The sequence below is a fragment of the Drosophila novamexicana genome, unplaced genomic scaffold (assembly GCF_003285875.2).
Source record: "Drosophila novamexicana strain 15010-1031.04,08,12 unplaced genomic scaffold, DnovRS2.1 tig00001089-arrow-arrow-pilon, whole genome shotgun sequence".
NCBI lineage: Eukaryota > Metazoa > Arthropoda > Insecta > Diptera > Drosophilidae > Drosophila > Drosophila novamexicana.
Genome location: NW_020824841.1, coordinates 369,086 through 392,289, shown reverse-complemented (window position 1 = coordinate 392,289; position 23,204 = coordinate 369,086). Strand labels below are relative to the sequence as shown.

Genomic DNA, 23,204 nt, shown 5'->3' with positions numbered 1-23,204 from the left:
TTATTGGTTACACTGCATTTGCTTTATTGTAATTATTTCGTTTATAACAAATAATTATGTAATAAATGCGCGCTTTGATTTTTTTCTGGCTATACCGATTGCATTTTGATTTAGATTTTTTTTTTTTGTAAGTGGCATAGATCAAATGCTATGCCAAATAGCTTTCGAGATTACAGAGTCTATCAGTGCTGTTACTAGATACAGTTACAGACGCACTGATGTAGGTATATATATTAATTACACATGTGGCTGGCTATATGTGCACATGTGTACATAATATATATGTATGTTTGATACAGCGTTATTAAGATCTGAGTTGGTAAGGCACATTATGGTTATAGTATAGTGTACAAATATTTTGTATAGTAATTTCATGATTGATTGCTAATTGCGCCTCAAGTTCCTTTCTTTTTTGAATAGTATCTACAACTTGGTTGAAAGGTATAAATGTATATGGAGTTTTTTTTTAGATATAGACACACATAAATCGAAATGCATAAACAAAATTTGAACCTATGTAATCAAATGCTAGCAATATTTTCTTAAAAATCAGTTTTTAACTTTTCAGTTTTTGCGCTACGTTCGAATCTTATCAAAATATTCAATTTGGCCGCTACGAATATATATATATGTAAATGTATGTATATATTCTCAGAAATTACTATTGCGTTTTAAAGCTAACACATATTAATGCAGCATGTGTGTACACACACGCGCGTATACACATCTACATAAACATTTCATCTAGTGTTTTTCTCAATGTTTTAATTGACTGAGCAATGTGTATATTTAGCCAGTGCCTCTCTCTCCCTCTCGCTTTCTCTCGCCCCTTGCACACATTCCTCTAGCTATCCTGCTCGCGCAATTGTTCTGTTTGCATTCCATGCAAAATAAGAAATATAATCATAATAATAAACTTAACAACTAATTATCTTTCCAATCATTTGCTTTGCTTTATCAAATTCTCTTGCGCTACGGCAGCCGCGTGGCAGCAATTGATAAACAGCCCACACCGTCACTAGCCCCTCCACCGCCGCTGGCAGCTCCGTTGCCGGGCCGCTGCTGCTGCTGGCGCCTTCGTCAATCGTTGTACATGCCGTCCACCAGGAAGTCCATGCGCCTGTAATGGCGTGTTGTCCACAAATCCCGAAAGCGCCGGTACATAATGATGAATACGGCTATGGCAAGTGGCACAGCTAGCATTATTGTTACAATGGGCACAATATACTCATTCTCGCCGCGATTGGTCAAGCTGCTGCTCAGCTCCTGCACGGGCAGAACGTGTGGTGCAACGTTACCAGCGCCTGTGGCAGCCGCATCCAGCTTTTCACCCTCCAGCTGTTTGTCCATACTGCTTGTGACGGTGGGCTTTTTGGGACGCATTGTGGTTGTGCTGGTTGTAGTTGTTGTGCTCCTTGTTGTTGACGTGGTGGTCGTGGTCGTGGTGCTGCTGCTACTGCTGTTGCTGGCGCTGGCATTGATATTAGCTGCTGGCGTCGTGATAGTGCTGCTGCTGCTGCTGCTGTTGTTATTCTCCTTCTTGTTCTTGTTGATGTCACTCAGCGATACACCATCGGCCAGCATTTTGTCTGACTTGGCCGATGTGTTTGTTTGCTTTGTTATCGCCGTAGCTGCTGTTGATTTGATTACCTGTGGTGCTTGCGTCGTCGTTGTTGTTGTTGTTGTTGTTGCGTTCGCTTTTGGTGTCGCTTGCACTGTGGCGGTATCCGTATTGGTAACGCCGCGCGCAAGCACCACGGCATGCTCCTCCGTGCCGTTGACCTTGGCCGGCTTGTCCTTATCCACTTGCAATTGGTTGGCTACCGCCGTGGAGTTAGTAGAATAAAGCTTGATTTGCACACTTTTACATTACCTGTGGCTGCAATTACAGTTGCACTGGAACCTGCACCTGCATCCATGGCAGTTGCTTTGCTGCTTGGGCTAACCATTGCCAGTTTGGTCACATTGGAGCTAGCTGGGCTACCAGTTGCGGTTTCATTAGTTCCTGCCAGCACCATGGCTGTCAGCTGCACTAGCAGCAGCAGCACCGGAAGCACGTTCATTTTGCGTGATGCAGTCGAGTGAAATGTGCTGTTGTTGCTAAAATTGGCAGCAGATTGCTTTTTGCTTTTATTTGGAATTTCTTGGAGATCGGCTACAGTGGAGATGGACAATTATCCGATAGTTGATATCGATATATGCTTAAGGCGCAAAATGTATTTAAAATACCAATTCAATTTAGTTCAATTCGAGGCGCAGTTTCAAGTATATTAAAAAATACAATTTTTAATAATTAACTAGCTAACATTATGCTAACTGCCTCATTTTTAGATAACAATGATCTGTTTACATGCTACAGCTGTTGCACAAACTGCTGTATTTTTTATTGCCAGTGTGGTAAATAATTGCACAGCTGAGAACTTTAGTGCCGTCGAAATCATCGATAGCAAGTCGACGTGCTTCGCTATCGATATAATCACGATTATTTATACGCGCAAAATGATTCGCCGATTTAAATTACGACTTAATGGAATTCTCACGTTTGTATTAACGTGCGCTGATACCAATCTACACACACAAATCGAGTCCCATGCCCAGTTCCAATAATAAAAAAGTTTCTTGTCATGGTAAAACTTATTTGGCGACAGTGTATGTCAATATCAATATGTATGTATATTTATAACGTACTTTGTATAATTTCTATAATTATTTTGTATTTTATGGTTTATCTCTTTTAAATGGTTTTTGCTAATAATATATTCCTCCTCTCACTGATTTGTATGCTTTTCGCCTAGGACTAGCGTTTGTTAATTGCTTTTCTGAACAGCATAAAATGTAACTTTGTATTTTTTTTTTTTTTTTGCTTTTGATTTTGTACGCTAAACAACATTATTGCACATATTAGGATTAAAACATAGCCAAAAACTATGCGTAGCAACAAAACATATCAAAGATTGGGCGGGGCTTTTTCAGATCCACCTACCTCCTCCTTTCAATGCATCAGCTCAATGGGGTCTATGATGTCGTGTGATATGTACGCCTCTTACTAATTGCTTGAAATGGTCTCATGGTTATTCGCGCAGCAGGTCCAGATTTAAGTACAGTTAAGATGTGGGATTTTAAAACAATAAAGCAGCACGCGCAGCGCCCGCTACGCTTAACGTATGATGCTGTTGTTGTTGTTGTTGTGGTTGTTGCTGTGGGTGATACATGCTAGTTGTTGTTCTTGTTGCAGCAGTTGGGGACTTCAACTCCTCCACTATGATGACCCCGTGCTCATCAACCATGTGGTTCAACAGTAAATTCTCAACCTGCTCGTCGGATAGTAATTCTTTGGGTTCTGAGGATCTGTAAAGTAGTTGTTGCTGTTGTAGTTGTGTCATACAAAAGAGATAGCCAAGGCAACAGACAGAATGAGCGCAAAAAGCGTGTAAGAGAGACAGAAAATTGAAGTTTAAAGCAAAAAGTGATGAAAAATGCTGAGACGGATCGAAGAAAAATAAAGATGGTCACACTGAAAGGTGCCTGGCTCCGTGAAATAACTGCAACAATGAATTAAATTGATTTTAAATATAACATCAAAAGAATTGAATTGTATAAACTGTATACGTTCTATATACATTTTCAAAAAGTGATTGAAAATAATTACGTTATGTACAAGTTATTTCATGGCGCCAAAATGCACACAAGCACACATACACACACACATAAACAAACAGATATAAATTAAATATTTGCAGTACATACAAATTTTAAGAGTAGATTTTTGACTTTTGTTTTCTGTTTTCTGTTTTTTTTTTTTAGTAGAAGCGTGCGTGCGTGCAATGATGTTAGTTGTAGTTATAGTAGTTGATGTTGTTGTAGATAGTTATTGTTGTTGTTGTTGTTGTTGTTGTTGTTGTTGTTGTGGTTGTAATGGAATGTGTTTCAAAGAGCAAATGCACCAAATCAAAGCAGCCAATTCGTTTTTTGTTCGAGCATGAGGAATTTGGTTAGTTGCAGTAGCTGATTAGTTCTTGTAGTAGCTGAAGTTTGTAGTTTTTTTTTTTTTTTTTTTTTTTTGGATAGAGTGGGTGCAGTTTGAATTTTGAATAGCAGTTTAGCAGTAAATCGGATTATCGGTTATCGACTATCGATTATCGAGTTGTTTCCTGTGGCACCGATCAGATCAAATGAGCTTTGTCAGACGATTCTGCAGCGCGCACAGTAGGCTGCTGCCACCGCTGCCGGCGCCGCTGCTGCGACCATTGCCATCTACTGACCTGCTAAATAGAAAGAAATCGCCGGCGCTGCTGCTGCTGTTATTGGATACATTCATAGCTGCTGCTGCTGCTGCTGCCGCCGTTGTCGTTGTCGACGACGTCGTCGTCGTTGTTGTTGTTGTTGTTGTTGTTGAGGCTAGCAAGGCATCCGCCTCGCCGCCATCGCTGGCCATTTCGGATTCGCTGTTGCGCCGCTCCAGAGTCCGTCCGACCTTTTGAAAGCCATAGCTGAACACATCCTTCACCTTGTCGCCGGCATCGATCAGCAGATCGAGGCTCTGCCGGCGGCCGCTCGTCTTGAAGCTGTTCGAGCGCGACAGCCATTGACTGAGGCTCTGCTTGCGACTCATCTGCTGGCCGATGCCGATGCCGATGGCGCTGCTGTCGTCCTGAAATATGGTAGTGCAGGTCACCTTGCGCTTGGGCTCATCCGACGATGAGGTCGAGTGCTGCGATTGCGCGTCCGGCTCCAGGCTGCCCAGGCCGTAGCCCAACCCATGACCGCCACCGCTGCCGGCTCCATCCAGGCCGTGCTGTTCCAGCAGCGACTGATTCGAGTAGCTCGAGCTGGTGCTGTCCGAGTGCGACAACCGTATCTCCGTCCACTGATCGATGTCGTTGTCCGCTGGCGGCGCCGACGTCGAGACGGACGCCGACGCTGAAGCCGACGCCGATGCCAGTGAGCTACTGCCGGACTCGGAGCGCGGCTTCACCTCGTAGGGACCGTGCAGACCCTGCGCCTGGGCGAACAGATTGTTGTCGCCATCCGTGGCACTGGTGCTGGCCGATTTGTGCATGCCACCGGCCAGCTTCTGTGGAAAGGTCAGTACCGCCTCGAAGTCATGCAGCAGATGCGGGCAGTCATGCGGATCGGCCTGACGTTGGCGCGGCGAGCTGGCGCCGCTGCCCAATCGTTCCGGCATGCGCAGATACTCATCCTCCAGCTGCTCCTGCTCCTGCTCCGACTCTGCCGGCTCCGGCTGCTGCTGCCGGGTAACGCCCGCTGTGAGCGCATCGACGGCGTCCACCTGCCGGAGCATTGCCTCGTAGTTGAGCAGATTGTTGCGCTGCTGTCGCTGCCTGTGTATATCCTCGGAGATCTGCTCCAGATTCTTCAGAGCCTCGTTGTAGGTTAGTTTGGCCGCGCTGACCCGCGTCTCCAGCTCGTTGACGCGCAGCTTCTGCGCTTTCAGCAGTCCATTGTAGTTGGCGCGCGTCTCGTAGTAGGGCCTGCATTTGGACAAGGGGCGAAGAGGGGGCACGGGCGGGTGTACCGCATATTAGTGGGCGTGGCTAGGCAGCAGGTGAGGCATACTCACGAGCACAGGGTACAATACAAAGCGTGCAAAATGCTAAAGTATCTCAACAAAAGTAAATTGCGCCTGAGTTGCAATCTATGAAAAAGAAACCAAACGTGAAACGAAATAGAACCGAAAGGAAAACCAAACCAAACCAAGAAGGATCAAAGCTTACCAGCCCGGCACGGCCGATGGCTGTTGAAAGTTATCCTGGCAGAGCTAGCATTGTCCAGAGAACCCTCCTTCCGCCTGTTATCTAATTCTGCACAACAACGGACACACCCCTCGTTTTAACCACATTAAATGGGCACAGGACACATATCTAATACTAACATGTGCCCAAAATATTGATACAGTTAATTTAGCCTTGAGGATCTATTTTTGTCCGGAAAATAATTAAACAAATATCCTTCATCCGCATGGAACATCATGTTCATCATGTTTGTTATATGCACAGGATATAGTTACAAGCTGCCAATCTATTAAAACTTCCAATCTTTTTAGATTTTTCGCCAATGCATTCTACTACTACAAAACTATATCCGAACAATAGTCTGGTATTCGCGACCGGACTCTTGTTCTTTAGTATATTACAAAAGAAAATTAATATCAAAATATATATAGAGTAATATGAGATACTTCATACAATATAGTATTATGTTATAATATTATACTATCTAATTATATATAAGATGGATCATGTTCCAAGCTTGTAGTATAGTAGTTCGATAGACCTATAGTTTATGGACGCCAATTGTCCTTTCGATAGGATAGGGATAATAGAAATGTGCAGCAGAGTCTAACACAGGATTTATGGCTAGTTGGATCATCCTCAAAACAGATTATATATGCATTTATTATATGATATTGGGGGATGAATAAAAAGACTACATATGCGATAACGGGGGAAAAGCGTAACTAATTGAAAATATGAGTTTCTAAAATTTCATATTAAACAAGGTTCGGGTTTCGAACTTCAGGCTATAGCTGGGTGTAGTGGACGGAGATTTTCAATAAAATCAAGTAGTTGGATAATTTTTAACTATAATAATAATAATAATAATGATAACAGTATACGTAATAATAATAACAATAAACATAATGATAATAATAATAATAATAACAATAATAATAATAATAATAATAATAATAATAATAATATTAATAATAATAATAATAAAAAAAAAAAAATAATAATAATAATAATAATTATCCTAATAATAATAATAATAACAATTATAATAATAATAATAATAATAATAATAATAATAATAATAATAATAATAGTAATAATAATAATAATAAAGGAAGAATAATAATAATAAGAAGAATAATATAAGAATAATAATATAATAATAATAATATACAATAATAATAATAATTATAATAAGTAATAATAATAAAAATAATAATAATAATAATATAAGAAGAATATAATAATAAGAGAATAACAATTATAATAATAAATAAATAAAATAAGACGAATAATAAGAGTAATAATAATAATAAATATAATAATAATAATAAGAAGAAAATAATAGTAATAATAATAATAAATTAAAAGAAGAAAATAATAATTAAGAATAAAATAATAATAATAATAACAATAATAATAATAACAATAATAATAATAATAATAATAACAATAATAATAAAAATAATTATAATTATAATACTATTAATAATAATAATAAAAACAATAATATTAATAATAACAATTATAATAATAATGATACTACAAATAATAATAATACTTTTTTCTATTGATGATCTAAAATATCCATGTTTCCGGTTAATATGTTAATAAAATGGATTGGTTGTCTAATAATAATAAATAATATCAACAAATAAAATGAGATAAATATTTCATATATCTAAAATAGTTCCTATTAGGCGGAATATAATAAGTTTCCAAAGCCTAATTGGAATACAGTTACATTTGGCATTCCGATTGGAATTCACATGCTCTGCGAGGATATGCAGTTGGTATTAGAGTTGGGGCAAGGTTTTGAGATCAAGTCAAGATACCTGGAAGCGCGCAGCGCCTGCTTCAGCTGTCCCTGGAGCTTGCCCACGCGATTGTTGGCCACCTCGAGCTTCAGCTGGCACATCTTGAGGGCGTTGCGAGTGTCGGTGACTTCCAGTTGGGATTGGTTGACTTTGCTGGCCGCATGGCTAAGCATCTCCTGGCAGGCGGTGTCCAAGGTGGACTTCTCGCCGAGGCCCTGTTCGGCCAGATAAACCATTTCCTTGGCGGCGGCGTGTATGGACTTAGCCTTCTCATGATTGGCCGCCGCCAGCTGCGTTTCCTTGGTCAGCTGGGCGGCATAGATGCGCGACTCGTAGTAGGGTTTGGCGGCGTCAATTGAGTTGCCCAGCTTGTGGGCGGCGGCCTTGATGCGCACCACGCTCTCCGCCAGCAGACGCTTGAACTCGCACTTGGCCTCCTGCACGGACGGTTATATAAAGTGGATACTCAAGCGAAGAGAAAGAGAGAGCAAAAAATCAATAACAACTTACATCGAGCTCCACTTCGTATTTGTTGATATTGTCGGTGGCCGTGTTCAGTTTCTCCAGCTCGATCTGGCATAATGGGAGCAATTATGGATATGGACATATATGCATGTATATATGAGATTTGGGCGCATACCTGGACACGCGGATCCACGGGCGTATTACTTTCCGTTGACATTTCAGATGTTCGAACCGCACGAACTTTGATTATAACCGTCGAATGGAGAGATATATCAGTTGCTTGTCATGGCGGATGCAGTGCAGCAGTCACTGTTGTCTGTTTCTGATTGGAACGGTTTGCAGGTTTAACTATGTCAACTCGATTCACCAATTGGAAAATTAAGCGCAGCAGTTATTAGTTGAAAAAGCTTTTTAGCAACAACAACAACGTGTACACACAGCACATAACGATGACAACACAGCGGAGCGGAGCTTTTTGCCAAATGCAAACAGACCAATACGAAAAAGCGTCCCAGCTGACCGACCGAGAGTGTGTGTACTCTAAAAGCTGGCCTGACACTTTGACTGCGTCATGCAGCTTGCAACGTGCTCCGCGAAAATCAATTGGCGTGCTGAATTATGCGTGCCTAATTTGCGTATGCTTTGCACACATTAAAAATACTCTTTCCCAAACGTCTACATTATCTTTGAAGCTAAAAACAAATTTATGTTTTACTCACTTGCTCACTTGCTAGGGTATTCAAGCTTCGTGACAATGTGATTATTTTTTACTTCTTGTTATTAATTTCGTTGTTTCTGTTTTGCGCACAACCACCGAGCATACACAGTGGCGCCCGCTAGTGTTAGCTTTGTGCACATGCAGAATAATATGTTTACGCAAGAGCAACAGCAACAGTCTGGCAGCACTGCGCAGCAGTATGACCGTACAAATTGGTGGGTTATATATAATAGTTGTTCATTTAAAATCATATGCTTACTTTCATCTTATAAGCAAATGAATATTATATTAGCAAAGTTAACATAAAAACATTTATTTGCATATTTAAATTGAAGCTTTTTGTTATAGACCAAGCGCCACATCCGCTTGGTATATTTTCAGTGTTCTTGCAACATTTGGTATTTTGGGGCGTTGCGCTTGCAATCACATTGCGAACGTTAGTTGTTAGTCTTCATTTTGTTTTCGTTGCGCGCGGTTGTCGCGTCGTTCAACACCTGCTGCCACTGTTGTCTTAAGAAATAAACTACTAACAAAATCAAGAAATAATTAACATAAAATAATTATTTGAAAGCAGCAGCTTGAAAGTAATATATCGGCGCAAGTGTACAGCACACAGCGAGCAAAGTGTTTTTGGTTTTTTTTTTTACGGTTCTGGTGTCTGGTGTAAAGTTTGCGGTGCTCCTTGGAGTTTTTGTTGTTGGTTTTTTGAGTTGTTTGTTTTTTGTTTGCTTGGAAGATGCGCGGGCGCAACTAAAAAAGCGTCAACATATTAAAACGTAAGCCTGGCCAAATCAAAAACTACAATTAAATTTTACAAGTCGCGCGTAAACAAAACCTATTTACAAAATATACAACAACAACAGGCGGCTGTGGCTGCTGCTGCTGGCGTTCTTGTTGTTGCTTTGGCCGTCTTTGGCTGCTTTTATCTGCCTGCTTGCAGCAAGTGACGGCAGCAACGGCGACGTCGACTGCGATGGCAGCATTGTCTTTTGCTGTCTGCGCCTTAACTCGTTTTCCTCTTGGTCTCTGGCACTTCTATTGCTGTGTCGGTGTCTTTTTTTGTTTTTGTTTCTGTTTCTCATTTTTCTTATTTTTTGTATTGCCTCTTTTGCCTTTTGGAAAATTCGATTTGGGTTGCAGACGGCGCTGTTGACGTGACGCAAGCGCAAACTTTTGCAGCCCGCCGTGCAGCAACAAACCCCTTTCCCAGCGCACACACACACACACACGCACAGACACTTGTCTGTGTGCATGTGTGTGTGGGCTTCATTAAATGCCAGAACTTTAAATTAGGATAACATTAACTGCTGCACGCGCGGTTGTCGTTCTTGTCACTTAGCTGCTTCTTCTTCGTTTCCGCTTCTTATACGCATTTCATCTTGCAGCGCTGCGTTAACCGTAATCCAGCCAACAAGAAGCCAACAACAAAAAGAAAAACAACACTTAATTAAAAAAGAAAATAATAAAAAAAAAAACGTCGTTAACTTTCGTTGCAACGCGTCTTCGTTTGCTTTTGGGTAAGTTTCTAATATTTTGTTTGTATTTTTTTCTCTATTTTTTTTATTGTATTTTTCCTTACTTGTTGTTGCCCCGTTTGTTTGGGCTTTTCATTCTGTTGCTTTGATAAGCGTCTTATCATTAATATTCTTATTGGATATACACGCCCCATTCACTTTCTCTTCTTTCTTTCCCCCCCGCATCCAGCCACTTCCCCTACCCCTCCCCAACACACAAACCAACAGGTGACACAGACGTTGAGCTTGATTAGCAGGGATTAACATTTTATTTTGGGGGTCTCTTCTCCAAACACTTCCCAGCCATGGATCTCTGCTTTAAAGTACATAGCGTTACATAAATGTTCTACCAGGGGGCAGCTTCTTTAGTCGATCAGTTCACAACTACAAAGTTCCAATTTTAAATCAACGTTTTTTTTTTTGTTCAAGAAATCTTTTTCAAGAAGTTTCCTGATAAACTATTCTTAGAGCGGATTGAGAATATTGATACAGAAAAGGCTCCGTCCGAATTGTATTTGATAGCAAAATAGATAAGTTTTTGAACTTCAATTAGAATTTGGTATTTTTAATGCGATTGTGAACAGTTGAAATAACTGTGAGGAGAGATTTTCTTATAGGACATTTCCTTAGCCTCGGTTCGAGGAGCTTTTTACTACAATTATATTTTAAAATTTTAACTTTCAAATTTACAGAAAATAGTACAATATATTCACATATATATATGTTTGATACTTTCCCAAAATGGGCATCTACCAAATATGGTTAGAAAAATGCAATGTTTGAGATCAAAGTTATTTGTACTTTTGGTCATTATCAATCTCAAAAGTTTTTTTTTTTTAATTTGGTTTTTAGCAGCCCAAATAAACTCAAATCTCAAGAGACGCTTCACTGTATCCCCTTAGTTAATGGACCAACTGCAGGAGCCTTCTTTATATAACAGATATTAGTTTCAAAAATAACACATGCGTATATCGTAAGGCTGTCATGGAAAAATACAGTCATAATCATGTTCGGGATAGGTATAACATATGTACATATGTATATATCATTATTATTTATAATCTATAGCGAGCAGACATGTATATTTAGCAAACTCAGTTCCTGTATGTTCTGTTTCTGGGATTGTGATTTTGTTTGTTATTTTTAAATGTCTGGTGACGAGTTTCGCATATTGCTCCAGTGGCTTCCAGTGCCGATTAGCTGCGTCTCCGCAGCCGAAAATAGATCAAAGGAAGCGAAAACTCTGGGTAGAAGCAGCCGCAACTGAAGCTAAAGTCTGCAATTGGTCCCGCATTTCGTTGGATCGTCTGAAACAAAACGAGTTTGTTTGTTTTCTGTTTGGTTCTCGCTTCTTGTTGTTGTTCCAAGCAATTTTCACACGCATTTCGCGGCCAGCAACAAAAAGACAAACACAATTTAGCTCTTGTAGCTACAGTTGACACTTGATAAAAGTATCTTGTACTCAAATCATTTCTATGCAAGTCTTTTAGTGTAAATTATTTAGAAGCCTTTTGTAGAACAAAGTTTTCAAAGATTTGTATGGAAAAAGATGTGCACCATACAAAATTGACAGGCTAAATGGATAGTAAGCTGTTCATTAGTTGAGTTTTTACTGTATTTAGTAGATTGTTGATTGATACGCAAATTCGCATCCTCAAATGTTCCTTTCCAAAGCGTTCAAAAGCATGCATAAAGCTGTAGGTTATTATTAGCGAATGACTACTGTTGTTGGCAGTCAGTGTGACCAGCCGCTTGACAGCCTTAGGAATAAGTTTGTATTGGATATATGATTGGGGTAGTTGTTCGATCTCTTCAAGAACTTAGCTGCCCGCGGTGACGGGCAAAATCCGTTGGCAAAATCTGGCCAATAGGTTTAATTGAGAACGGCTTATCGGCAGCTTGTTAAAGGTAGCCGATAATTAGCAAGGTGTTGTAAAACCAGTAGTAGATCGCTTCGTGCTCCGTGCTGTCCACTCGTGTGACCCCCGTTGGTGCAACGCCGTAGCAAGCGTCTAACGTAGCACGCAAGAGGCCACAATCCCTTTTGTTTCCTTGCCCTTTTAGCATTGAATTTGGCTGTAGTGTCACACACACGCACACACAGAATCTGGAATCTCTTTCGTTGTAGTCCACTTCTCTTCGATTTTAGCGCCGCTGGAGGTGCTTTATTTCTCCTATCTAAGTGCCAGTTGCCACTGAAGGCCCAGCATCGTCGTCTGCATCATCATTATTATCATTTGCCATGTACATCATCTACATGTGGCACGTCATTAACATCATAATCATCTGGCTGCATCATTATTATGAGCAACTTGCATTGCATTTCTAGCGGTTCAATGAACTGTGACCGCATTCTTGTTGTTGCCGCTGCTGCTGCCGCTGGTGCTGCTGTTGTTGTTGTTGTTGTTGTTGTTGTTGCACGCATTGCAAATTCACACAAAACAGCACGTTTAGCAGCGACGCAACGCGACGAGGCAGCAAGAACAACGTTTTTATCACGTTGATGCGCCAAATGCAGCTTTGTCTGTGCATTGCGCCCATGCCCAATTTCTCCGCACCGGTGTGGCAGCCACATGCCACATGCCACATGCAGCATCCCAATTTGAAAGGCAACTGCGATTTGCAGCTTTTCTCTGTGGAGCTATAGATCGGATCGGTTCGGATCGGATTGGCGGCGCCAGCCAAGCCAAAAGATTTAAATCGACTTTGTCATTTAATTGATTTTTGTCTTTTGTGCATTATGTAGAAGGGTGGGGCGCATGGTGTCTGTGCGCGGGGGCGGGGTGCAACGAACGACAGACAGGCAGGTGACAAAGTCGAACTCAAAGGCCGCAGAACGTGACGTGCATACAAATTGTGCAATGAGTGGCAACAACAACATTTCGACTGGAACCTGAACTAAAATAAAATGTGGCGTGGCGAGAGGAGTGTGTGGGGGGTGTGTGTGTGGGGGGAAGGGAGCAGGTGAATGCTTGTGTGGGTGTCCGTGTCACTTGCGTCAATTCAATAACAAAGAAATTACTCGCATTCTCCCCTGCTATACGATAGCAAAACAATTCATAATGTTTCATGTATTATTAATATTACTATTGCAATTGTTATTGTTGACATTATTAATACGACAGTTCAGTTGTTGCACAAAATAGGGACAAGAAAAATAGACTAATTACATAAACTTCCAAAAACACAAAATCAGCTGCCAGGAATAAATACCCTTGCATAATTGTGTCTCCTGCCGATTGCTCCAATAGGTCCATATTGAGGCTTGCTTTTCCTGCGCTTGGTGAGATATCTTGGAAAGCAGGAATGCTTCTCATACAAACATATTTTTCGACCGGTTCTAACTATTAAACTATGTATAACAGATGATAAATAAAATGTTGAGCTATTGTATAAAACAGATCTTCATACAATAACCTAAGTTTTGACCGATCGTTCAATTCGGATCGAATTTCAAACTTAAAGATCGAAAATCATATTCTAATGTGTGCAGTTACGCACAGTCTCTATCGCTGAGAGTCACGCCCTTAAAATATAGCATCTAACTTTGTTTTTTAAAAATATATATAGTCAATTTTACTTTTCTTTAATGTGTACATACATCAGCTCTTATGGTGTTTTCTAGAATTTCTAGATTTGTTGCTTAGATAAGTGTATACTACTTATCAATCTATTCATTATATTATTTCTGGTTGTAAACAGTTTCTAATACGCTTCAATAGACAATCCCAGGTGTATATACATAAACGTTAAGAAGCAAAATTACAAGCAAATGCTGAAACGAAGCTAAGGAATCCCCATCAACTGCTCGTCCTTACTTTTAAATTCACTAAGACGGGTGAGAAATAAGTGAATTATTTCGTTGGGAATGTAAGCAAGAGACTTGGCCATTCCAGCGCCAGTCAGATATATGGCACAATGAATAGTATAAATAAAACATCTATTTTTAAACAAAACACAATTTATTATTTTTCTCTGCTCAACTTTTTGTTGAAAAATTGGGAAATCTAAATGGAGAATGCAAAAGTTTTCCCCCAAACTCAATCAAGCAAATGTACTAAAAAAGATTCCAAGCAAGAAATAAACCTGATTTATTAAATGACATCCCCCGGCTATAAAATTATTCAATCAATTGAGACCATAAAATATCATTAATTGTCTGCCTGTGCGATGACAACTCGGCGATAGTCTTCGAGGTGTGATCGTGCACCTGCGGCAGCTGAGGGAACGTCATGGTCATGATCGGGATGTTGCTCTCGCTGGGTGCCTGGTGTCCCGATCCGCCTCTGCTTGCGGCTATCAATATTTTTTCTGCATTTTTTTTTTATGCAAGTCGAGCAATTAAGCATTTTTAAGATAGCCAAGTTGACACAGCGAATGAACGATAAAACAGGTGAACCGCAAAGGGGGCGAGTGCAGCGGGAGGGGTTTGTTTTGTGGTAGGGGCGCGGAGAAACTGGTTTTAGCTGCGTTGCACTCAGTTTGGTTTGCATGCCACCCAACGACTACGAGAACGTTGTCGGCAACGCGGGGCGCTGAGGGGCAAATGGCAGCTTATTTGGGTCGTCAGATTGTTGCTGCAGTTGCAGTTGTTTTTGTTGTTGTTGTTGTTGCTAGCTAGTTACTTATACGTTGCATGCGTTTCAATTGATTTCTAATTAAGCAAAGCATTTGGCATAGTTGCGTCCTCGCCCCCTCCACCGACAAAAAACGAAAAAAATAAGACCACATCGCACGCGCACGTGTGTGTGTGGCATGCACTTGATACGCTTCCGCTGAAGGTGCCACCTGAGTTGACCCAACCACGCGTGCCTCACGTTGGCGTCAATATGCTCGGCCACCCCCGCAACCTTCCGCCCTCGCCTGTGTCAGCCTCTTGTCATGACAAATTGTAGGTCAAGCGGCGTTTTGTCGGCTTTCATTGCCCCTGCTGCTGCCGCTGCTGCTGCTGATGTGGGTGGCGCCAAGATGCAGATAATATTGGACTGCCTTTTGAGCTGCGGCTTTATTAATTGCGGCCACAATTAAGAGCCGCAAGCGCACAGATCTGTCGGCCGTACGGCCATTCAAGTCAATTAGCTTTATGTAGGCGCAAAAATTAATTTGTTTGCGGCCAAATGTGGCAGGGTGACTACGAATAGGCAAACCCGCAAGTCACACAAAAAAAAAGAAACAGAAACAGAGTAGCTGCGAAATATAAAACACAAACGGAGACAGACAGAGGCAAACACATACACATTCAGATAAAAAATCTTGCCAAGAAGTTAACTGCGACTCGCAAATCACTTACAGTCGCAGCCGCAGTAGCCGCAGCAGCCACAACGCAGCTTGAATACCCTACGAAGCTATAATAAAGTCATTTTCTATGCTACAGTCGATTAATTTATCAATTACCTACGGAAATTGTGGAATATATACATACATTTCAAACTATATGAGAAAACTGAGTTGAATATGCTTCATGGAAATGCTATAGCAAATTGGATGCTACACCAGCTAGTAGATCTTTCGATGTGTCGATATCGATCACTATAGATTAATAACAATAAATTATTGTAACGATAACAGTTACTCGTTCGATTACTTTATAGAGCAGCTTTCGATAGCAATAACGATAATTTCAAGTGTCGATAACAATCGATATCGGTATTGTATAATTCCCTTCTTATCGCATTCATTTAATCATTTTGCTAACATTTATCGAATGTATCGATAGGCATTGCTGCTTACGTGTGATGTCGGTCGGTTTGAGCACAAACCTTCGACTGCCTGTTGCAAACGGGTTAACGAAGCTTGAATGCCCCTTGGGCCAGGCTCGATATTCAAGCAACGGAATGCGCTGGCAATTAAAATGAACTCACGCTGGCAACCCTGACAAAGACGTGCCGCCAGTTGGACGCACCGACGGGGCACTAACTGCAACTGCAACTGTACAGATACAACACTCGGCGACCAAGTCGCTGATGTGAAAATTAAAAGTGAAATAGAAAATCGCTGATCAAGCTGACCAGGCTAACCCAGCCGAAGCGCGCGCTTCGATTCCAAAATGTATGCGCAGTCAGCGTCAGCGCTGGCAGCGACGCGACGTCGCTGTTGCGCACGCGTAACAAATTTGTAATGTTCGCGCCGTTGACGAAACAAAGCGCGTGTTGTTGTTGTTGTTGTAGGTATTACTATGACGAATTAACGAGAAGCAAGTGCCAAGCGTCGACTACAAAATGCCATAGAATCGATATCCCAGTTATCGATAGAAATATTTGTATCCAAAGATATTAGTTGAAACGTTTTTTGAATGGAACAACAATGGAAGAAGACTTAACAAGTTGATCAAAAGGCATTACTTGAGCTTGAATATCAAAGTAGATTTTGTGTAAATTTGAAAATAAGATCATATAACAAAAAATGCATACGAAATCCCAAAGAAACGATGGCCAGCTATCGACAATAGAAAGTAATGAACAGGGATGTATTAAGTCAGGTTAGTTGAAAAGACTTGGGTATTGAAAATTGGGGCATAAGATTATTATATTGACTGACAAATCCGATACCATGCACAGAAGACGATAAATATATGCCCAGCGCTAATGACGCGATTGTTAATCATCTTTCTTAACAAGCATTGAACTAGGCAAGCTCTGTATAGCCGAAATGCCACTTGTCGTGTGGCTGTCAAAACATAAAACAAGGAATTTTCAAGAGGTTTTTGAGTGTGTTTTGACAACTATATTTCAATAACTTGAATATCTGGCAGCTGCTTTTAATGCCGTTTAGCAATTATGTTGAGTGTGTGTACTTCATCTTTTGTGTTAATGTGACTAACAAGATTAACATCATCATGATCATCATATTGAACTGGTTCGAAATTGAAAAACGCCGCGCCGCGCAGCGCCTGGTTAACGATCAATCAAAGCAGCCAATCAATCATCGGCCACAAACTGACAGTGCTTGGGCAAGGAGAGAGACAGTGGGAGAGAGAAGGAGACCGATAGCTTGTAACTGACTGACAGCCATTTGAGGCATTCGACAGGCAGACACATACACACACATGCTTGGAGAGAGGGAAATTGTATTTGCTAACGCCACAATTAGCAACATTGCAAAAGCAAGTGTCCAGCCACCATCTTGTTGTGCCCCTTTCAGCTCCTCGCTTCTTAGCCTTTCTTCTGCATCTTTTGCTTTATCTGCCACATGAACTCATTCGATTCAGTAGCTATCTCCGTCTGCTGTCAAATTGAAGCCGCTTGGCGAGCAAACAATTAACACAGCAATTTGCGTTATGAAGCCGACAGTTTGACTGTCGGACTGCCGCACGGCTTCAATTGCCACACTGGACAGCTTGCGGCCTCTGTCTTCAGCTGGCCACTCCAGTGGCCAATGTTGGTGCTGGGCGCATTTCATCAGGCAATTGGCCTGTGCACCACTTGTGCCTGTCAGCGTTTGCCCTTTGCAGCTGTTTGTTAAAGACTTTTCGCTACTGTGTTAGCTTTTTATTGGCGTTTGTTGTACGAGTACCCATTGAAAATGGGCTGAGAAGGGTATAATCAAAAGCCGCATATGCATGTTAGGGTCATGAGAAGATGGCTTTATGGAATCGGGACATTCAATATTTTTAATCAGGCTAAGTTGATCGAGCCTAACCCGTCCATTGGCCTGTCCGTGCTAGCTGATCGATCTTGAAAACTATAATATTTATGTATATATTTCAAGGAGCTAGAAATGTAAATTGTATTATCATTACATACAGTTTTCAAGTCGATTTTACTCTTCTGAAACCACTCGCGTGTATTTGTAAATCCTTACTTTATAAATATTTTATTTGCCTAGCAGAATCAAGAGTGGTAGTCGGGCACTCTAATACTTGCTCTGAACAGTTGAATTGTTTACTTCAATGACGTGCGTTTATTCCAGTAGCCGATAAGAATGGACACGTTTTCATCACCAGTCACATGCCTGTTGCCTCTCTCCGCAAAGTAAAATGGTTCATTGTGGGGCACAAATGAATATGCTTGACGCAAGTCTCTACCTGATGGAACAACCTGGGGGGCTGGAAGGGTTGTGTGTTATATGTCATGGGCAGCTCGAGGATTGTCGGCTTTGAACGTGCGATTGTGCTAATTGAGTGCTTAAGAAATGCATCAGCACTTGCATCGGAATGGGTACTAAAACTACTTTGCCGCCAGATGCGTCATCACTAAACGCATTTGGATAATCATTTTGATAGCTATTTAAAAGGCAAAAGGTTTCCATCAATTCAAGTTATATGCACCAAGAAGAGAGAAATATGAAAAGCCTTAAGAATTACGGTAATCTGTTTTAAACCAACGTCAACCTCATTAAGCTCTAATTCAAGGAAACTTTTTCTTTACTCAAAAGATGACGAGTTTGAATAGAAAAGGCGAGGCAGTTGCATTTAAAACGACTCAAAAGCCCAGTTCATAAAGTAAAAAAGAATATATTGATTTTGTGTAATTTCCGTGACAGACCTGTCAGTTCGTATAAATGCAATTTTCTCGGCGCCATTGAAGCTACAGATAAGGTGTTTTTTGGCTCGCCCATCGGGAGACAAGCCAAAGCTATTACTGATGACTTTCTTTACATATTTATATCAGTATATCCGCGCTCAGGTTAATTTGGTTTCTTTTTTTCTTTTTTGACTCTTTCCCCAAATAGTGCAATTAATTATACCAACATGATTTGATATTTCTTTTTGTATTCTTATGTCTACATCTCTGTTCTATAACTCTACCCTCATTCTCTGCATGAAAACAGGAAATAAATAAATATTTAAAAGGCATGAGAATCGCAAAGAGAGGCAATATTTTCAAATGCGATTTTTTTACATATTTGTCTTTATATATGCCTTACTATAAGACAAACACTCTTTCCGTTTAGGGCAAAGAGAAATGTGTGTTGCGTATGTTTGATTGAAGGGCATCTTTTAGTCGAGCATACTTTCCTCTGTCACGACCGTTACGTCAGTTCGTCACAATTTTGGCAACAGTTTCTAAGCCGAAACCGTTTATGTAAAGGCAATTATGACAATTAAGTGGCCAACAACAGTTCGCAGGCAATTTGTTTTGTTGTTATTGTTTTTCTTTCTGGCCAGAATCGTTGACAATTTATTGCAGTTTCATAAAGTAAGCAAATGATAAACAAACAAAACAGCAAAAAAAAAAAGAAAAAATAATAAAATACAACAGCACGTCGAACGACGTACTTAAAGCCACATACAAATTGATTAATTAAAATGAGTTTCGTTCTCTTCTCACGAAATCTTTTTCTATTTTTTTTTTTAATGAGGGGATGACATCGTAAGGGTAACATTAAGGGGGTAGGGCAAGTGTGGCACGAAGGCGTTCTGTGTGCGCAGCAAATTAGCGACAACTTTGACAACAAGCGACGCATTTCGCCTCCATTTACGAGTTGACTCGCGTCCACACACATACACATCCATCATATCATCGCATATCGCATATCATCAGCCAGTCACTGAGTTCCTTGTTTGCGACTGGAAAGGGGAAAGAACACCAGGCCACACAATAAGATGCCTAAAGCTGTTCATTAGACGTAAGTCTAACCCCAACAAACTTTTGCCATGATAGCCCAACTGAACAACAATTTCCAGAGCTACTTAACATACACAACAAAAACCAAGAAAGCGTGCTTAAGTCGGGAATGGCTGACTTCCTATGGAGAACCTAAGTTCTAACTTTGAACACTATAGATTTCATCGAGCGGTCGATTTGGCTGCTGATGCTCATGAAGAATATATATACTTGAATTTTATACTTTTTATCTAATTTCTACAAGAAGCAAATATCGATAGCTTTACAATTGTCACATGCTGTACGCTTGTGATTCTCAAAAGGTTTTGACGCCAAATTTTTGAATACAGATTTAAAAGTATCAAAACTGTTTGGCGCATAATTAGTAAGGCTTAACTTAACGATAGCTTTCCGTCTTATAAGCCTATTTGGCAGAACTACAAATTTTGTCTAGTCAACATAATTAATAAGTAAAAATATTTGCGTCGAAATTATTTTCGTAATTCAAAGGATAGATATTCAACATGATTTAATTTGGAATGAAAGTCATTATTGGTAAAGAATAATACTTCAAAATATTAATTAAGAGTTTAGTGGACTGTACTTTATTCAGTGAGACGAAATTCATATCCATTTGGTATCTATATAAGTATTAACAATATACCTCGGTTCTTAGCTAAGCTCCGGCAGCTCTGAGTGTCGTAAGCCTCAGCCTAGCGGCCCGGAGTAGTATTTACACGCGACTGCAAAGCTCAGCAAAAGAATCAATGGCTCTGACAAATGAACAAATAAAAATGTACCTCCAAAAAACTTTTAAAAAGTTATTTTCGTATAGTCACAGAAAATCTAAGCTAACACCAAAAGGGGGAGAATTTTTGGTGTTATTGATTATCGATAGCCACCAAAAATCGAATAAAATGCACAAAAAATCGAATAAATAGATAATAGAGCACGAGCAAATTCAGCTAAAAACTCAGCTTGTATACATATAACTAAGCAAAACTCTATGCCAAGGATTCGGTTCGATTCGATACAGAAGGTAAACGGACTAGGTCAACAAACTGACGCACACTTTTGCTGAAAGAAACGGAAAAACTGATAATGCGGATGCGTTGAATTCCCAAAACAATCTATGTGACGATCGATGGGACCGTGTCAGTGAACTCATTGGCAGCAAAATGGCGGCCAGTTGACTTCCGGATTGGTTAGAAGTGGCCACACTCACTGTCCCTACGGCTGCCCAGCAACTGCCGTAAGTGCCGTCTGCTCCACAGGAACTGGCGCAAATTGTATGCCATTGCAAATGTGAAAATGTGCATCTATTTGCTCGTTTTTGTGTGCTGTGTGTCTGTGTGTGTGTGTGTTTGTGAAAGTAGCTATGTGTGTGTGTGTAAAATAATAATACTGCAGTGCAATGACGCAAAATGGACGTTGTGGACATGCATAAACCACTTGAACTAAACCCCTGGGACACACCCACAAAACCCTCCGAGTAACCCATGCGAAGTATCTTCCGGTGTCGCCGGCCCCTTATCGGTGTATTTAGTGCCGATGGGTAGCTTCCTACCTAATTATCATAATGCGTGCAAAATTTATGAGCGCGTATTTATTTATTATTACCTGTCATAAAAAAAAAATTGGCGAAAATTTATTTCGCTATGCAGAAGAAGAATATACCCTTATTTGATTTAACTATCATAGTATGTGAAGCAACAAAAATAAGAGCAATACAAATCAAATCATTTTTATTGTGATTCACTGAATTATTAAATTCGGGCCCAGTTTACTTTAATCTTTAGTATGGAGGCTTGATATGTGCATTTGTGCATGTGTGTAAGTATTTGCTCTTCTGCCAAACGCAGACCAAGCTTATCGCACTTTTTTGACAACTGCCCACGCTGGGCTTCATATAAAAAAATTATTTTTAAATGTTTCCCTTCTAAGCGATTCTTAATAATTCTTGAAAGGCTTCCATGCATGAATGCATGTTCCTTTCAAATAACGCCCTTCTATGCTATTCTCAAGAATTCGAGTGTGCACATTTGTATTCATGCATGTATTTTTTTATATATGCATGTATTATATGTTCGTGTATATATCAGCTACATTATTCTATGTTATATCTTCGTTTAAGACTACTTATATATTAAGGTTCTTTCTCCGACAATTTACCACTGTTGCGGGTGGGATTTACCGAATCGCTGAAACACATATTCATTTAGCTCTTATGCAGAAAATGATTTTTTATGTAGATCCAAGAAAATGAATTTAAGGGCGAAACGCCATCCACCAAATCTTTGACCAACATTTCCACCAAGGAGGAATGTATTTTTGGAAAAGTGTGAATGAATTTGAACAAAGTTCTTTGAAATTGAGTTTAAGGCCGATCGGATGGTAAACAAAAAAGTTGCATGCAAACGTTTTTCGCGATTTTTCCATATTAAGGGTGGAACCTTTATCACAAGGTAACTACAGTAAAAATGTCACCGGCCTAGCTCTTAAGTTTTTGGGCTGTGCGTTGACCACCAATCAGTCAGCCAGTCAGTCAGTCGGTCAGTCAGTCAGGACAAACAGTTTTATATATATAGATATACATAATTATAATTTTGCTGTAGAACGCTAGTCAAGGGTATACAAGCACTAGAACTAGAGCTACTGGTGCGTATACGTGATGTAGCCATAAAAATCAACGCCAATAATTGAATTGTATTTTACTGGGCGTACCGTAGGGTTGTGGCGAGCAGGCTGTGGGGGAATGTAATCAGTTCTCAAGTGGCGCCGATAAGCGTCAAGTGGTTTGGGTATTGGACTGCAATTTTACCAGCTATAAAGAATTATTTTTCATTATCAATGTCATAATGGTTCGACTGAGATTTTGCTGCCACTTTAACATTACATTCGCAATGATAATAAGTAAAGCCCTGCCCCCCACGAACAACACACACACACACACCGCCTCATTCGCCTATCTGCAGCATGCCAGGTAAACATTTGCCAATCTCTTTGGCATTCATATTGAAACTACTTATATATGCCACCCCAAGCGCTCTGCTCCAGGCTATTGTTGCCTGTCGTTGTTTGCCTCATGGTCGCCAAATAGGTAGCCTTTTATCGATTCATATTCCTGACATCACGGAGAACATGTGCATATATGTTTAAGCACACTAGATAACTGAAGATTGACTTCAGGGCGCGGCAAGCTGTAAGCCCTGCCGAAGGGCATGTGAAGGTCAATCGGTCGCTTCCAATCAAAATGACGTGTCAATTAATGCGACACAGTTTGATGAGTTTATAATGTGATTGGGATGGAAGACAACTGCCACAAATGTCAGTTGCTTGATATAATTCTTGTGAAAATTGCACAGATTTGCGCGTTATCAACTTAAGCTATG

General features: G+C 40.4%; 3 protein-coding genes across 11 annotated transcripts in view; 1 reads left to right on the top strand and 2 right to left on the bottom strand.

Annotated features, from left to right (window-relative positions):
* On the bottom strand, nt 1-2,137 carry LOC115766276 (integumentary mucin C.1). 2 transcript variants are annotated; one of them, XM_030710144.1, is made up of 2 exons: nt 1,874-2,137; nt 1-1,805 (listed from the first exon to the last, which is right to left on the bottom strand). In XM_030710144.1, exons 1-2 carry the CDS (start codon nt 2,061-2,063, stop codon nt 1,081-1,083), a joined length of 915 nt encoding a protein of 304 aa, XP_030566004.1. In that variant the 5' UTR covers nt 2,064-2,137; the 3' UTR covers nt 1-1,080. The 2 variants fall into 2 exon arrangements, with proteins under 2 accessions (XP_030566004.1, XP_030566003.1); XM_030710143.1 differs by having other exon boundaries at nt 1-1,820; nt 1,874-2,136.
* A 572-nt stretch (nt 2,138-2,709) lies between these two features.
* Nucleotides 2,710-8,484, bottom strand: LOC115766275 (SH3 domain-binding protein 5). 2 transcript variants are annotated; one of them, XM_030710140.1, is made up of 6 exons: nt 8,211-8,484; nt 8,081-8,143; nt 7,589-8,007; nt 5,582-5,656; nt 4,263-5,492; nt 2,710-3,348 (listed from the first exon to the last, which is right to left on the bottom strand). In XM_030710140.1, the coding sequence occupies exons 1-6, from the start codon at nt 8,250-8,252 to the stop codon at nt 3,120-3,122; spliced, it is 2,058 nt and encodes a 685-aa protein (XP_030566000.1). In that variant the 5' UTR covers nt 8,253-8,484; the 3' UTR covers nt 2,710-3,119. The 2 variants fall into 2 exon arrangements, with proteins under 2 accessions (XP_030566000.1, XP_030566002.1); XM_030710142.1 differs by lacking the exon at nt 5,582-5,656.
* A 788-nt stretch (nt 8,485-9,272) lies between these two features.
* The window catches only part of LOC115766308 (Ca(2+)/calmodulin-responsive adenylate cyclase), a 40,744-nt gene continuing 26,812 nt past the window's right edge, over nt 9,273-23,204 (top strand). For 6 of the 7 annotated variants that reach the window (XM_030710184.1, XM_030710188.1, XM_030710187.1 and 3 more), the window contains exons 1-2: nt 9,273-9,529; nt 10,139-10,270. The gene's annotated coding sequence lies outside the window, so the exon portion shown is untranslated. The remainder of the gene's footprint in view (nt 9,530-10,138; nt 10,271-23,204) is intronic. The other variant, XM_030710189.1, reaches the window with a different exon arrangement.

Bases quoted from the DNA above. Each gene is read 5' to 3' on its own strand.
- LOC115766276 (XM_030710143.1), bottom strand. From the start codon at position 2,063: ATGAACGTGCTTCCGGTGCTGCTGCTGCTAGTGCAGCTGACAGCCATG. The intron at 1,821-1,873 runs GTAATGTAAAAG...CCACGGCGGTAG, and splicing joins AACTGTAATTGCAGCCACAG to CCAACCAATTGCAAGTGGAT.
- LOC115766275 (XM_030710140.1), bottom strand. From the start codon at position 8,252: ATGTCAACGGAAAGTAATACGCCCGTGGATCCGCGTGTCCAG. The intron at 5,657-7,588 runs GTATCTTGACTT...TCTTTTTCATAG, and splicing joins CAGGCGCTGCGCGCTTCCAG to ATTGCAACTCAGGCGCAATT. The intron at 5,493-5,581 runs GTGAGTATGCCT...GTCCAAATGCAG, and splicing joins TTGTATTGTACCCTGTGCTC to GCCCTACTACGAGACGCGCG.